This window comes from Uloborus diversus, chromosome 2 (assembly GCF_026930045.1).
Source record: "Uloborus diversus isolate 005 chromosome 2, Udiv.v.3.1, whole genome shotgun sequence".
Taxonomy (NCBI): domain Eukaryota; kingdom Metazoa; phylum Arthropoda; class Arachnida; order Araneae; family Uloboridae; genus Uloborus; species Uloborus diversus.
In genome coordinates, this window is record NC_072732.1 from 112408920 (window position 1) to 112426707 (window position 17788).

General features: G+C 31.2%; 1 protein-coding gene across 1 annotated transcript in view; it reads right to left on the bottom strand.

Annotated features, from left to right (window-relative positions):
• Positions 1-3898: 3898 nt before the first annotated feature.
• Positions 3899-17788, bottom strand: part of LOC129217252 (alpha-scruin-like) — a 42323-nt gene continuing 28433 nt past the window's right edge. Inside the window, exons 7-13 of the mRNA XM_054851526.1 lie at positions 16205-16365; positions 10214-10359; positions 9149-9242; positions 7667-7847; positions 6326-6520; positions 5901-6112; positions 3899-4166 (exon numbers count right to left, since the gene is read on the bottom strand). Of these exons, the coding sequence (XP_054707501.1) occupies positions 3985-4166; positions 5901-6112; positions 6326-6520; positions 7667-7847; positions 9149-9242; positions 10214-10225 (876 nt within the window). The 5' untranslated portion in view covers positions 10226-10359; positions 16205-16365 and the 3' untranslated portion in view covers positions 3899-3984. The remainder of the gene's footprint in view (positions 4167-5900; positions 6113-6325; positions 6521-7666; positions 7848-9148; positions 9243-10213; positions 10360-16204; positions 16366-17788) is intronic.

A 17788-nucleotide genomic window follows, 5' to 3' on the forward strand; every position in this document is an offset into this window, starting at 1 on the left:
ATCAGCTCAAAAGCTAACGATTTGTTGTTTAGCTCCTTTTTAATTTCTTTTACATCTAATATATAGAAGAAAGTAATGGATGCATGCAAATTTTCGAATTTTGAAGGATTCGAACGTTTTGAGGTGTGCCGAGTCCATTTTGACCATTTTGGAAAATGTCTGTCTGTGTGTGTGTCCGTATGTATGTGACCAGTTTTTTGTGGCCGCTCTACAGCAAAACCTACCACATGAAATCGAATGAAATTTGGTACACATATGTGCCCCTATGTGAACTTGTGCCCATTGGTTTTTGGCCTGAATTCCTCCAAGGGAGGTGGAGTAATGGAACGCTTCTTGAGTTATGTGTGCCTGCTATTCCTCAGGAAGTAACTGGCAGAATCAAACAAAATTTAGTCCATATGTTGCCCTTAAGATGTACAGGTGCTGATTTAATTTTGGTGTCAATAGCACAAACCGGGGTTGAGCTATGCTGCCGTGCTAAGCACAGATGTGGTATCTGTACATTTTTCCAAAATTGGGTTATTGTCACCAGGTGGTTGTTAGTAATTTAATTTACCTAAATGTCAAGTTTTTTTTGGCGATTTGTGAATACGAAATATTAAAAAAAGCTTTAAGAAAAAAGTCGTAACTGCACAGTTTGCAGAGTTTGCTAAGGCAATTTGAAAGTGACAAATACTAAGCCTTTAAAGTGGTATCTGTGCAGTTACCACTTTTTTCCTTAGTAATTTGTAGATACGACTGTTATACCTTAGTAAAGTAGCATATTTAATAATGTAGCAGTTTATTGTAACACAGAATATTAAAATTAGTTTACCATTGAATAGTTGATAATAAAAACTAATACAACTTTGCATAATTGTTAAAGTAAATATTCAGCTTTTTTTATTTAAATGGTTATGCAATTTCTAAAATGCAAATTCTAAAAATGAAATGCATGTAAAATATTCATATCTAATTCTTTCATGCAAAAAAAAAACGCATTTCATTCTACGGCCAGTAATATTTTTATTTAAGTGTCGTCTGATGTCAAAATTATCTTCATGCTCGGTAAAAATGAATCTAGAAAATTAAACATTATAAAAAACACATTCTTTGAATATAAAAAACAAAAAATTGTTATGGATTAATTTTAACTGTCCGGAGTTTTGAAAATGGTATCTTTCAGAAGGTACATCCTGTTAGATTTGTATTAACAAAATAAAGCGAAACAGCTAAGTCCAAAGAAAGTAGATGTTTTCAGTATTATTTAATGATACATTGAGCACATTTTACTAAGCTATTTTTGTCGTATCTGTGCAGATATCCCTAAAAATGCTTAGTAATTGTCACTTACGGTGAAAATAGCTTAGTACGAGGCGTGTCCGTAAAATAAGTTCCACAAATTTTTTTCATATCAAAAAACTGGTTTAATTGCAAAGAAAAGTACATTTTTGGAAAGTTCAGTCTTTCTCTTATTTTTCTACATAATCGCCGTTGCGTTCTATGCACTTCTGCATTCGAGGCACCCACTTCTTCAAACCAGAGTCATGGAACTCTACTGCCTGTCCATGTAGAAAATTAACAACCGCGTTTTGTACCTCTTCATCTGTCTGGAATTGGGTTCCGCCAAGGTTTTTCTTCAAATCGGGGAGAAGATGGAAATCACTTGGTGCTAAGTCTGGGCTGTAGGGTAGGCTAGACACCATTTCCCATCCAAATCTTTCGATGAGTGCTGTGCCTAAATGTTCAGTCAAAATCTTGTCAATTGTGGTTTTGCTGACCTCCGGAACCTTTTCGCACAGCTCCCGAACTGTAATTCGTCGATCTTCAAGCATTGCCGCTTCGACTTTGGCAATTGTTTCATCAGAAACGGATGGCCGCCCTGCACGGGCTTCATCGTGGAAGTCTGTTCGGCCATTTTTAAAGTCCCTGACCCATCTGCGCACCATCCTGGAGCTCATACACTCTTCTCCATACACTTGACAAAGTTCTTTGTGAATTTCCTTTGCCGATTTCTTTTTAGCGGCCAAGAAACGAATAACAGACCACAACTCGCAGCTGGCGGGAGACGCAAGAGGAAGCTCCATCGCTGACGGCTGCTGAGCCAAGACTCAACGTCGCAGCGACGTAGGCTTGGTGAGGTATTGGAGTGGGGGAACCAAACAACCTGCCTCTGTTGCCTGGCCACGCATAGAAACGATCCTAGTACCAGCGGCAGCCCGTGGAACTTATTTTATGGACAAGCCTCGTATATAAGGTTTTGAAAGGAAAATTTGTCGTAACTAGATTTAATTATTTTGAATTAAGATTTTTACAATACTCTCTTACAGTTTTTAGATAAGTTATTTACCAAACAACTACCGCAAGTTGAGCATTTAATTAAGTCATAAATCAAAGAAACAAGTTGTAAAACTTTAATCATCAATTTCTCATTTTGAGCTCTACTGCAGATACCACATCTGTGCTTAGCACCACGGTATAGAACGTTTTTTGTCGTCAATTGTGACTGCTGTATCTCAAGAAATAATGAACGGAATCAAACAAAAATTTATCGACAAGGAGCACCTAGAGGGTATAAGAGCTGATTCTATTTTGGCGTCAATAGCTGAAAAGGGGTGGTGCAATCGAACATTCTTTTTTATTCTATTCTGAGTGCCATATCTCAAGAAGTAATGCTATGTTCTGGATGAAATTTGGAATAAATGTGAATCCATCTGTAAACAGGCCTTGGTTCAATTTTGGCGCCAATCGCTCCATGGAGTTGTTTTTTTTTTTTTTTTTTGTGTGTGTGTGTGTGTGAATAAAAATAGCTTTATAATTGCAACAATAAGAAAGATAAATCCTAATAGACTGTCGTCTGTGTATTTCGCCTGACTTTAATTGTTGGAAAATGACCAGAAAATCGCGAGGATTTAAACTTTTTAACTGTTGCCATCTTGTGTTTGTTAACAAAAAAAAATATTTCTAATTTTTTAAGCAAGGTTTTTAAAATAGTTTTCAATTTTCAGTCTTTGCTTTGCTTTTTCGATAAATCGAGAATTGGGACGGTCGTTAAGTTTTGGCGTGTGTAATTTTGTTTTTGTCGGGAATATCGCTTCCGTCAAGCATGGAGAGGGATCAGAATCATAAGAAAGATATAGAAGAAAGTTTCGTGATGGCCACAACATACTAGTTTTATAAGTCCTTTTTTTTTTGTACCGTGGGGGGCGGGAGGGGGAGCGGCACTTTGGAAATTTGTACAAGGCGGCAAAACTGCAACAGCCGGCTCTGCCTTTAGAGTTAAGAGTAGTTTGATGTCATGTGTAATTTTTTTAAAAAAAATTACAAAATATGACTTGGGCACAAATAACTGTTTCCTAGAAATTTCTTAAAATTCCAAAAACACATTTTAAGGCTATTTTTAGTCCTTTTAAGGTGGTCCCTAACTCACTGCCTAGATCTGTGTTTGGTTTGAAGTTACAGTAGAATCTCTTTAATCCAAGCTAATTGGGACGGAGGGGATTTCAGATTATCAAATCATTTGGATTACAGAGCACTTATGCTTTTCACAAGTTCTATACATAAAAACAGCTAGAACATCACTAAAATGGGTCATACATTACTAAAATGGATCATAATTAAGTGTTGCAAAAAAAAAAGAGATGCTTTGCAGAGTAAAATAGTGTTTACTTAAACTATAGTAAACGAATAATTAAAACAGAAAGGCAGAAAAAAAAATTATACCCTATAACAAAATCTAAGTTAATTTTGTTTACAGTACATATATTTAATTTTGGAGACGTTCAGATTAGTTGACGTTCGGATTACGGGGGTTCAGATTAAAGAGGTTCTACTGTGTGTACATGAACATAGAGAGAAAATCTATGCATAAACAGGGAATGATAAACTTATTTTAAGAAATAATTGACTGCTTATAAGTTATTCTTTATTAGGTTCAGTGAAACAAATGGGAAAAATAGTACAAAAATGAATATGAATGTGTTTCAGGAAATAATAAAAATGATGTTATAACACCTTTTCACTTATTGTGATTGTTGATGGTAAGATGATTCCCGCCATTCCACTGATTGGGTGAGGCAAAGGCGCAATAGGGGTTACAGTCCCGTCAGATATATTTAAAACTTCACAAATAGCAACAGCTTTGTCTTCTTGAGTGCTGAATCCCCCAATAACATATATATTAGAACCTAAACAAAAATCAAACAAACATAAAGTATTAAAGAAAACGTTCATGGTACTGTTAAATAAATCAACTCTTTCAATCAACACAACAGATTTCAATTAAAATACATGTTTTGAAGAAATGGACTTTCGAAACATTATAGGATAAATACTAATTTAGCAGAAATTTCAGAATTAAGAAAATAGTTTTTGTAATGTCTTTTAAACAATAAATTAAACTAGATGATATTTTCAAAGGTTTTAGACTCAACGTCTGAGTTTTGATAAGACCAAATTTTATCACAGGTTACATACACATTAAGAGCTTGACTAGCAAAAAAGCAATAAAATAAACATTGGAAATACATTGGCCATGATTTAAAGAATATAATGTTTCATCCATCTGAGTGTAGTTTCTTAAGTTTAACATCACAAACATACTCTGAATATGTATCACAAGCTCGGTTTTTAAATTTGTACACAATAAAAGATAACAGTTTGTTTAAATTCAATGCATTATTGCCTTGACAATTTATATAACTATGTGAAACTAGCAATAGAAACAATTTAAGGATTCTATCCATTCCACTTTATTATTTCTTTTCAAGCTACATAAAAGTAAATAAATAAATAAATAAAACAACTCCACTGAACAAAACTATGTTACATTTCAACTCATAAATGATGTACATTTTCTCTAAATGAAATAATCTATAATAGAGTTGAATACAATAAGCAAGCAGGCTTTTAAATTATTCACAAATTTTTAGACTTCATGACAAATGAGTTTCTACAAGGAGAAAAACCTAATTATAAAATAAAAACTTCATTTTAAAGTTTAAAATCAAGGGACAAAACATAATGTTCATTGTGTACACCAATGAGTGTATTAAGAAATAACTAATCACTGTGCACTGAATCAAGTCTTCTTTTGAGCAAAAATATTTTACAACCAAAACTGTAGATAAACATGTTGGAGATTAAACACGTCCCATTTTTTAGTTATAGCCTCTATAACATTTTCATGCACCCTCGTTTATAATGTGACAAAAATAATTTAATTTCAAATTATTTCAATAATTAGAAGTATAAAACAGACTATTAGAATTAGGATACTGTGAAAGATGCCACCTGCAATAGTTCTTGTTGAATGGAATATTTTATTTCACTGAGTTTGGGAATAAAGGATTTTAAACACATCCCCTGGAAGCTTTTGTTTTTGTTACATAGTGCCAAGTATCTCCCAGGTATTGATAGTCAGTGTTTTATGAATGCAGAATGGTTTTCTTGAATTCATATATATTTTTTATGATAATTTAGTTCGTGCTTTGCTTAACAATCATGAATTAGTTTGGGAAATGGGAACATCCAGCATATTTTATTTAGGTCTCCTGTTAAAGACCATACTTTCTCAATATTGACATTTCAGCTGTTTTTGTACTTTTTCTTAATCTTTAATAATTTATTGTTATATCTATTTTTGTAAAGAAGTTTTTTTTTTTTTTTTTTTTTATTGTTAACCTCGAGACTAGAAAGGAAAAAAATTTCTAGCCATAGTACCAAGTTTAGTGAAACATTTTGCAAATGCATCAAGTGCCACATTATGATAATTCTCGCTGAGAAGAACAAAATCTTTTTCTTTATGAAGTCTTTTTTGTCCCAATTTTCGCTTACCAAAAAAGGTGTAACAAAATCGTAAAATGCACAGTTTACAACTAAAAATATTACAGCAACAGATTAAATAGAGCTTTTAATTATACCAATCTGAACTGTAACTGGAGAATGTCTAGGAACGGAAAGCTTTCCAAGCTCTGACCATGTCTGAGAAAATATATCTAACTGTAAAATCTCTTGAATGCTTTGTAGATTGTCTCTTTCTTCTATTAAACCTCCAAGCAAAAAGGCATGATTTAAAAAGTTTGCTGCTCCGGAACATGCACACGGAATTTGTAATTCTGCTCCAAAGAACCAACTGAAACATATACATGTATGTTATCAGTCAGAATATTTGTAAAACATTAAAAATGCAGTGAATTTTTGAAGTACCATTTCTTAAAACTCAGCAGGTTGTTTTTTCCCCCAGGCAAATTAACAAAAAACTACATAAAGTTTGAAAGTTCCTTCCCCCCTCCCCCTTAAACAGTGACAGATAAGAACAAAAGGAATATTTGAACAATAAAATTACCTATTTAATTTCGGATCAAACACTAGAGTATGAGTAGAAATAATTTCACTGTTTTCTCCAATTGTGATTCCACCAAAAATGTAAATAAAATTGCCTATAACAGTGACAGCAGCACTAAGAACAGGATAAGGCAATGATTGACATTCTTGCCAACTATTATCTTCTTCAATGAAAACTTCCACAGAAGAAAGAATACTAAAAAATAAAAAACATATCACTCAGCAATGCTTATATATTAATTTACACTATACAATTAAAAGTAATTATTACTTTAACAAATAAAAATTAATGTATAGAAAAAATTTAAATAGATCTTAAATTGAGACACTTTAAAAAAAAAATGCATTTAAATCAAGCAACAATAAAGAAATTATATTTTGGGATATTAAAATGCTAAAATAAATATAAAACTCTTATGTTAATAATCTATGCTATTAATCTGTTACAATACTCTTCTAACATATAACTAATTTTAATGCTTTTCCTTAGAAACATTTATAAGTTTTAAAGCAATAAATTTCAATAACATCAAAATTGCTTAAAAATAATACATATCCTTTAAAAGAACTTTTCTGCACAACTCAAAGCAAATATTTCTGGCAGAGTTTTCAATTTTTCAACATCCAACTTCATTTCAGAAGTGATTCAAAGTGACATTTAAGACAAAATTGAAACACATACTATTCAATGAAGCTTTTTAAATTTGATTTGTTTCAATACTATAATCAACTAGCATGTCAGTACCAAATTAATATTGTCTAAAAGAAAAATTCCTTACATTCAAAGATATTGCCAGGTTTTATTCAAGGAATGGAAATAATCCTTGACATTTTTTAAGTGCAATTCATTTTATATACAAAATGAAATATACAAAATTGAAAAAAAAAACAATATAAGTGATCAATTGTGTAAAAATGAACAAAATGGAAGATGGTAGAGAAAAATAATATTTGAACTTATTTTCAACTTTTAGAATGTATTATTTAATATATAATATTTTAAAATATAATAAATAAAAATAACAATACAAATTTCGCATGTAATAAATTAAAAATCCTGACTGCTCCCCTAACCCTCCTTATGCATTTTCCACCATGCTAAAAAAATAAATAAATAAATAAATAAATATGAAACTTAAAAGTGTGCGTGGATCATATTTTGAAGCCTTTTTTTTAATTTCATTGTGTAAAATATGAATATGTAGATAGTGTTAAAAATACAGCTGCAAACATCTTAGTACAAAATTTACCAGGTGCTCAAATTTACATAAAGAGCGAAGTTTTATAAAACTTTCACAGAAGACAATGGAACACATTTTATGCATTCGACAGATAAACTTACTCTCCAAATGAGTTTCGGCCACCAATGACAAAAATCTTACTATCAACTATGACAGATGAATGAAATGCTCTGTCATGATTCATTGAAGGCTTCATTTTCCACCTTCTATTAGCATGATTAAATGATAAAACTTCAGCACAAATGTCTTCAATCCATAAAGAACTTCCATTACGAAAACCACCTAAACGTAGAAATACAAGATCTTCTCAGCAATCTTTTTTTATTAGTAAGTACATATTTCTCACAACACCCCAGTCTATCTCTAATACACGGTGAAATCCCGTAACAAGGAACAACAATACACTCAACCTGTTTTTGTGTGGTGAATAGAGACCGTGTAAAAAACGAAAATCACCTAAACATAGAAATACAAGATCTTCTCAGCAATCTTTTTTTGTTAGTAAGTACATATTTCTCACAACACCCCAGTCTATCTCTAATACACAGTGAAATCCCATAACAAGGAACAACAATACACTCAACCTGTTTTTGTGTGGTGAATAGGGACCGTGTAAAAAAAATCGCATTAAAAAAATCATTTATTTCATAAAAAATAACTTTGTCCCTTTTATGAATAATTTTGTCAATTGAGTCCCAATCAGATTGAAATTTTCATACACCGCACAAAAAAGTTAGTACAAAAGAAGAAAAAAATTCTTACAAAAAAAAAAAAAGACCGCACAAAAACAAGTTAGAGTGTACAACTCAGTTTTATTTCTGAGGAAATTAATTTTTAGTCCTGATTTAATTTCCAAAAGATTGCTTGAATTCTATTACAGGGACATTTCATGGTATTTTGGACAGTTATGTAGAGTCTGTAACATGACTTTTTTTGCCATAACTTTTAAATTTACTGCTTGATTAGAACATTATTTCGTTTTGAGTAAGGCCTACCAACACACAAACTCAAATTAAAGCAATTTGAAAATCAAACAGTAAATTAAATAGATATGGCAAGTGTCATGTTACGGACTCTACATTTGTCCGAAATACTGTGAAATGACCCTACAAGGAAATTCTTATTACAACAAACAAGATTTAGGGTCCATTGAAGTTAGTTGAAATGGGATTTCACTGTATATACATATGTATTACATAGATACATGACATGGCACCCCGAAGTCCCCTGAAATACTGTTTGCATAGTTAATCAGTTTTAGATATGAGGGAAATTCCTCGACAAATGGGACTTCAGGGACGATTATATAGATACACTGGCACTTGGCGGCGCCCTTCACCTATGGCACCCACTTTGGGAACCCCAGTTCTACAGTATTATTTTAAATTTACTAATGACAAAGAAACATTAAAATGTAAAGAACAATTTGAAAATAAAATGTTTAATTCAAGCATTAAAAGCATTGGTGATTTTTTTGCCATTCAAAAACATTATATAAGATTTAAAAAAAATTTCAATTAAAAATACTTTTAAACACTTACATTTATTATAAAACATTAACTTTTAGACAAACATTAACATACCAATAATATATAAAGTGTTGGCCAAAAAGACAGCAGTATGATGACATCGAGGTTTAGCTAAAAAGCCAGCACACTCCCATACATTTTCCTGGGGCTTAAAAAGAAGAATTACATTTCCTGAAGATAAAAAAAAATAGAAAAAGCTGTTTAGTTTTTGTATTCAAAACATTATTGTAAAGACAGTGAAAATAACAAACAATAACACTAATGGATGTAAAGGAAACAAAACTCGATAAGCATCTAAAATACATTCATTAAATTATACGTACAGAAACAATGGTATCCAACTTTCCGTTTTTAGTGAAATACATTTGAGTTAGTGAAAAATTTTACATTACTCGAGTACATTAAGGAAGTTAAACTGTTTTGATCAAAAACTCATGAAGCTTAGTGGAAGAAAAACAAAAGTGGGAAACAAGGTACTAGATTCCTGACACTCCAAGTACACTATGATGTTTTTAGATCGTCACACTTTATCTTACAATGCATACAGACAGGTGTACATTTAACAAAATACAAAATGAATGCATGGTATACTCATAGCTATTTACTTGGTATCATAATTTAATGTTATTACTTATATCAAAATAAAAAACAGCAACAAAAATTACATGATTTAGGCATCTCCTGGTTTGTGATCTTACACCAATCAACAAGATAATATTTCTCACCTCTTTCAAAACAAAAAGTTCTCTGGAAAACTAAATGTTGCAATGCCTATTTACCTTACATACCAGAGTAAGACAGATGGATACCATCTTCACCTTAGAACTCTAATTTGAACAAGGGGAAAGAAATTTCTAAGAAAATACTGGTTTGAGTTAGGGAATATTTTTACAATGATTTGCAAAAGAAAAAACATATTTTTACTGAGCCAGCAAAGAAGTTTCCACGAATATAATGGAATAAAATTTTGTTTATTGAACAGTTTGACTGACAAAATTTGGAAACGCTCCATTTAGTTAGATGGGAACAAACCATTGGCTCACTCAAAACATAAAACAAAAGACTTTTTAGAGGAAAATAAAGGAATTAAAAGTAAAGTATTTTGCAATAATAGCTTACCAAGAAAATCATTGGTCGATTTATTTCTACTCTCCCCTCCCAGTATCAAAATAACAGGTGAAGTTAGAATGGTCTTAGAAGTTACAGTTGGTAAGGAAAGTGGAAAGGTAGGAGGTTTATATTCCTTTCTTTTCTGGTACAAATCTCTAGAAAACACATTACATTTAAAGTAATTCTTAATAACTTTGAGGAAATGGTTAATAAAACAGATATTTTTATGATCAACATTTCACAAGAAGTAAAAAGTATTTTATTTAAAAACACTTGCAAAAATCATGCTAAGAGTGGAACTTGATATCTGTCTAGAATATAATATCACAGGGAAATGTTTACAAGACTTAAGGAAAGAAATCAACTTACCACTCAGATAATTGTAAATTGCATTGAAAGGCGGAAAAAAAATCCAATCAGTAACCAGCATCAATATAACTATTAAACAGAATATTTAAAGTTGGCAAACAATAATGAATGCAGTACAGTTACTGTTACATTCATACATTGTGAGCAATGTATACAAATGTTAGTTAACTACAGAAGAAATTGTAACCAACTTCATATTCAGGTTACCCCAAAGGTTGTTTAATCAGTTGAATAGAGCATTAAGCTATTTCTTTTAAAATACAGATAAGCTTGGCTCCATTTCAATTATTTAAAAAATCATTTTTATAAATAATTTTAATTTAAATAAATATTCAATTGGATAAAAGCAGGTTCATTTCAATATATACATTAAAGTAAATTAAGGTTGCATATGATTTTATTTATCTTTTAGAAGCCAACTTCAAAAGTCAAGTTTAAAAGTAATGTTACTAATTAGTTTATTTTTGACTTTTTATGGCAATTTACAAGTAGAAATGGTAGTTTGACTTTTTACCTCAATTCTGCTTTGAAGTTAGTTCCAAACTCTCTTCTCCCTCCATTTTTATTGTTTAAACATATTTTAAATAACAAGCATAAAATGATTAAACTTATAAGAAAACTTTTGAGTGGAAAAAAGAAAGACAAATCGAGACTACTAGATGACTCAAGTAAAAAGATGATGAATTTCATGCTTGTTTCAGGCAAATTTTCATTAAAACCTCTCATTTCTGACACAAATGATTTCACTTTCGATATAAATGATAATTGATATGGAAAATCTTTATTAATTCAACCTTTATTTTGACTTAAACCTTGAAAACTAGGGGGTTTGCAAGGTTTCTTAGATTTTATAAGTCCATTTTACACATTTCTATATTTGCTTGATTTCAGCCTTAAAAGTGATGTTAACTAGACTGAAAAAATTAACTTTACTATTACCATTAATTATTTCTGTTTTTGACAACAATTAAAAAACTCTTTCCACCTACCATGGCCCTACTAGATATCGCTGATGCTGACGCTTAACGGGCATTAACAGTTTATGTTTTTTCTGTGTTTAATCAATGCAACTATGATCTGCTCATGCATCCACCAACGTTTCAAAATGTTGTGTTTATTTTTGATTGGACATCGTCCATTTTGACTGCAAGAGCCGCTGAACGGAACCCCTGCATCCTCCTATCAATGGCAACGTAATGGAAACAGGTTCCTTGTAGCGCACTCTTCGTTGTCATGAGTTCCAACGATTGTCACTGCATATGAGTGCAAGCGAAATTTCGTGGGGCCATGTACCTAATTACCCACCTAAGACAATATAAGTTTCACAAGTTTATGATGAGAAGAAAGAGAAAAAGTGCTTTTACTAACGACGTTAATCAAGGAAAGCATCGAAAAGCTGAATTTTTTTCAAAGTTGGTAATCTTACAAAAGTCTATTATCTACAATTCTATGCTAGATTAAATTAAGCTTTTGAATTATTTACATTATTCACAATGCTAGAGCTTGAATACAATACTTAGGGGTCACTTAAGAAGCTACTGAAAGAGGTGAAACATTCAACTCTATGTTTTTCTTCTGTGGTAAAAATGTAGGCTTTATAGTTTCTGGTGTAACATACTTCCAAAAGAATAACAAACAAAAAGCCTCATAAACAATGAAAAATTACTGTCATTCACTGAGCTTAAAAGCAGGTCATGGATTATGGCATTTGTTTGTTTTACCTCTTTCAGTTGCCCTTAGCCAGAGACTACAGCGCCTCCTATAGTTTATGGGAATTGTGAATAGTTATAAGTCCATAAGGATATATTTTTTAAATGTCTTACAATTTTTCAGAATATGCATGTTTTCTGCACAGCATTGCTTCATACTTTTCCTTAAATATGCAAAAAGTTAAAATTAAAATCTCACTAAATAAAGAAAAAGTAAAAAACTAAATTTTAATTTTGTTATCATCATTATATTTAATTGATGGAGTTTGATGTATATATTTTTCTTTTTTTTGTGGAATCATAGATGGTGATAAGATTATCAACATTTTTGTTCGTAATAATTAGTGAACTGAGCCCAAATGCAATCCTAAAAAGCAAAAGCATACAATTTGAAAATGGAAGAAAATTCTATCACATAAGACATAAATCATAGAATATAAATTTCAACAAAATATGGCAATTTTAAAAATTTACACACAATCTTCGTAGTCTACATCAGTGATTCCCAACCTTTCCTTGGCCATTATTCTATCCAAAGTGTGGATGTCCCCCCCCCCCCCAAAATTTAAATGACTTTTCTTGGATGACTTTTGAAAAGTCATATAGAATAGTATTTTTCCTCCAAAAGCTCTGTCTTTTTTGGATTAAAAAAGGGGTGGGTTCCTTGCAACTCAAAACACATCTTTACTTTGTCTTAGTGATTTGAATAGTTTTTCTCGGATGGCTTTTCCTCCAGAAGCTTACTCTTTTTCGGATTGAAAAGGGGGTTCCTTGAAATTTCAGAACATGTGTCTGTAATTAGTCACTAGTTTATGTTTTATAACGTTTGCTGTTGTTTGTTGCACAATTGAATTAATTTATTTTGTAACCAAAATTAAATGAAGAATGTAAAGATGGGTAAAAAGAAAATTTCCAGTGGAGTCTGATAACTGAACTTTCATCAATGCAATGCTTCATTTAATTCATAGAAGGAAGTAAAAACAAAGCAAGAAAACAAAGTGTTGAAAAATACTTCATAGAAAAAAAGGGGTGACATCAAGGGAGAATACATTTTTCAAACCATATTTATCCTAATTGCACATTTTCCTGAAAGAGATTTTGTTCCCTATTTTATAAAATAAAGAAAAGAATACTCAATATTTTAGGTTAAAACACATTTTAATTGTATTTACTGGGAACTATTATAAATTAAACAGTATTACTGGAAGTAATGAGAAAAATCTGTAGCTTAAAGAGTGCATTTAGACTTCTATCTGATCCCCTTATTAGGAACCTCCTTTTCTTCCCAAGAATGGGGTTGTTTCCTTCAGTTTAAAGAACTACTTTTAGTCAGTAAAATTGGTAGAATAAGCAAAAAAACATGAACCCTAGAAATACTGTTATTTTCCCAATGTTTAATTTTTAACTATTTTTTTTAAATGTCTGATTTTTAAACCAAAATGTTTCAACGTGTGACGTCACAAGTGATGAAAGCCATTTTGAATCTGAGTGCTTGATTGTCTTTTCTGACAAAATATTGCCTTTTAATGATTCTTACACCGTGAGCAATTTATTAGGGGAACGAGAATTGTTAGTTAAGTAAAATATTCATTTAGCGAAGTTTGGCAGTGTCCTGAAACTTTATTTTGTTAACCCCAGCGATTTGCTCACTTGTGACGTCAGCAGCGAAAATGAAAACAATGGCTGAATGTCGTTTCAGATTTTGTTAAGCGAGAAAATAAGTCAAAATTAAAAAAAATTAATAATAACTTATCCCATTTTTTGACCATGCTGTTTCAGAAAAAAAAAATTCTTTTTGGAAAATGGGAAACAGCCCTTTTTTCTAATCTACGAAAAGCATTAAAGCTACAGTAAACAAATATGAATAAAAAACACCTAATTAAAAAAAAAATGAGCATTTTAAGACAACATTAAAATTATTTCTTACATTTAAACTCTCTTCATTGTCAATGACTTGAGAATCACTGAAGCTTTTGACAAGGAGAGGTTTATAGAAGGGCTCTATGTAGCATTTCTTCTGAATTTTTGAGTCTTTGCTGTAGGTATTCTCAAAATGTGGGTGAAAAGATACAAATCGGACACAATCATGGGCATCAATAGCATCAATTGACGCCATTGGCATCTGCAATCTTTCTTTCTCGTCAGAGTGCACATACATACATGAAGAATGAACGGAATTATGTACTTTGTTTTTGGACATGTCATTTTTCTCACATGCAAAGAAACTTTCATGCCTCTCCTGCTTCTTCTTAGAAGGTGATGTACAAGCCGTAAATGGATAACCTGTTGGCAAGAATTTAATGCTGCTTGAAGTGCATCCTTTAGTACTAACAGAGAAGTTTAAAGGTGGCTTGCATTTTTGTAATACTTTTGACTTTGACGCAGATTTTGATCCATGTTTTACAATTTTAAGATTTTCATCATTCACAATTACATTCAATGATGTCCTATATCGCTTTTCATTTTCACTGAGATCTACCTCGTCTGGTATGTAAAAACTCTTAGGAATAGTTTGCTCAAGAGCACTAACAAAACTTTTATATGAACTATTTTTTCTAGTTTGATCTAGGCTACAGTTTTGTAATTCAGAAGTTAAGGTTAAAGAGTTTTTTTGTTTCAAATCCAAAATGAATGCTTCTTTTTCACCTCTTGATTCATCAAGGGCTTTTTCTGAAGAATTTGACTTATCTTGTTCTGCGACAAATGATAAAGAATAACTTTTTGTAACCTTGCTTTTTCCATTTGAAGTAACTATTTGGTTTTGCATATTGTCATTTGTGCTTTCTGATTTTGTTACATCAAATTTGTTAATGTTTTCAATCGATCTGTCCCCTGGATTAGAGTCAACATCAATACAATGTAGAGTACAAGGAGCAGTATTGAATTCTGAAGGACTTTTGTTAAAATGAGAAGCTGGTTTTTCATTAATACAATATTTTGAAGTCTGTTTCTTCTGACATTTTGAATTGAACACACTTGAAGAATTTTTCATTGTCTGAGTAAGAAAGAAAGGTACATCACCAATATTGCTACTTTAAATCGTTTTAGGTTTAGACGTTAACTAATGTTAAAGGTTAATGTAAGTGCTTATAAACACTTTTAAAAATATATAAATCAATAGATAATATTGTTATGTTCGAAAATTTTGGTAGTTTTAAGTTTAATTTTGAAATAAAATTTTTGATGGTTAAATTTATGAGCACTTTTACACTAATTTAAAAGATGAATAAAAGCTCGAACTTTATATTTTTTAAGCATCAAAATCATTACTGTTAACATAGTTTTAAGGAAATTTCAATCATATTTGAAATGGTTTACTAGAATGTTTTGATTCATGTTCTATGCAAAACAAAAACCAAGAATTATTTAGCACATTTAAGTGACATCAGACTGTAAATCAATCAGGGTGCATATTCATCTTTAAAGGTCAAACTAAGAAACTTGTAAGGAGCTTTAAAAACGTTTTAAGTACCTAACGATTAAATTTTAAACAATGGATTTAAAAAACTTCATTATGTCATGTTCAAATTGCACATCTAAAGTCCTTTCATCTATCCTTCAGCTTTGAAAAATGGTCAAAGGAAACAAAAATGCTATTAAAAGACTCATAAAAGTAAAAGTAAGTTATCCAAATTAAGAAATAAATAATGGATTTGATTAAGTGTAAAAGAAGGATAGTGCAAAGCATATTGCATGTTTAAGGTTTTAAGACTTCAGTATGCAAGCAACAGTCACATAAAATATTCCCGAGCTAGTACTTCACCAAATTAATGTTTGATATTTATCAAAAAGGCAAACTTTATTTCTTATGTTTTTGATTACTTAAGAAAAGAATAAAAAGGGGGAAAAAAACTTCACTATGCACTTAAATGTGTACTTGAAACAAAGCAAATATGTTACACAATTTTTGATTGATACATACTGAATGTTGCGGATTTAGATAAACACAGTTACTGCCTCCAATGCAGGCTGGTAATACTGCATATTCCTTAGAGTAATATTGTTTAAGGTCATAAATTTCCACTTTGTCACTTGTACTACTTTTTGATGACTCAATACCACCAAAAACATATAAATTTCTGCCTAAAAAATGACAAGGAAAAAGACATTTAATGCAACATTTTGAAGAAATATCAATATCTTTAACTGCAACAATATGATCAAATTAGGTAAGATAAAAATATTTTATGAGTTTTTTTGCAAACTGTTTATTGGGCTCATAGAGTTGAACAAGGCAGGGGTGAACTTTTCTTTATCATGATCTTTTTCCTGACATATTTCTAAGAAAAAAAAACATTACAGTAAAATTTTAAAATATTATTTTGTAACCCCTTAACAGTTACAAGAATTTCTGAAAAATGGTCAAAAACGGGGGAATTTTTTTGCCTGTTTATAATTTTGTTTTTTACATCATTATAAAAGTTAGAAAATAGTTTTTTGTTACAAATTAAAAAAAATAAATGCAATAAGTAGTATTGTTATAATTAGTACATACACATAAAAAAATTGATTACACACACATCTTATTCAAATAGAGCAAATTAAACAACATTTGAAGCTCAATATAACAGTATGGTATGTCCCAAAACATGGTACTGCGCACAAGCCTATGTCATACTCTTTGCAATAAACTCGTGTCTCACGTCTTATCTTTTTATTTTTCATTGGTTTTACAACAGCATATAAAACACTGGTTGGAGCAGATTTTTTCCAGGATGGTGGAATGTGTTCTGGGAAGTATCAACCTGTGAGGCGTAGCAAGTTCAGACTAGGATGCCCTGGTCCTGGAAGCTGAACTTTCAACTTATTTTGTTCGACAATTGCTATTCTGTAGCTCATATTATTTTTCGCATCTCCTGCGGAACTGTACAAAATGAAGGAATTAAATAATGCCGTCCGGGAATCCGTCTAGGAGATGAAAAATTATCTTTCGGTAATATTTTTTGCCTCGTTTTCTTGCAACAGGGTAGTGTGTAAGATGTTGATAAACTTTATCAACATTTCCCATTGTGTTGTTATAATCATGAACAACTTTCGGTTTCAATTTCTTTCCTTCTTTTTATCTTCATACTCAATCATCTCTGCTGTATGGACTGAAGAAATCATGTAAACATCTTTTTTATCGTGCAATTTTATAGCAATAATTTTTCCACGTTGAAATGCAAGAACATCACCTTTCGGATTTTTTTTTTTTTAGAAATTATTTGGCAACTCTTTCCTTATTGCATGGACTGTGGAAGTTTCAGTAGAATACTGTTGCACTAGTACATTGGCTAACTGTGGAGAAGTATAGTAGTTGTCCGTTATCAGACAATATTCCTTTCCTAACGGTGGTTCCATAAGTGACATAACCACTTGACCAGACATTAAAAGATGTGCAAAGTCAGTATGAATTTTTGTGCCTTTTACAGCGTAAAAAATATATCCCGTCTTACTCTTGCATAGCATAAATGTCTTTATTCCAAAGTGAGATCTTTTCAGAGGCATATACTGGATCCATCCCCAT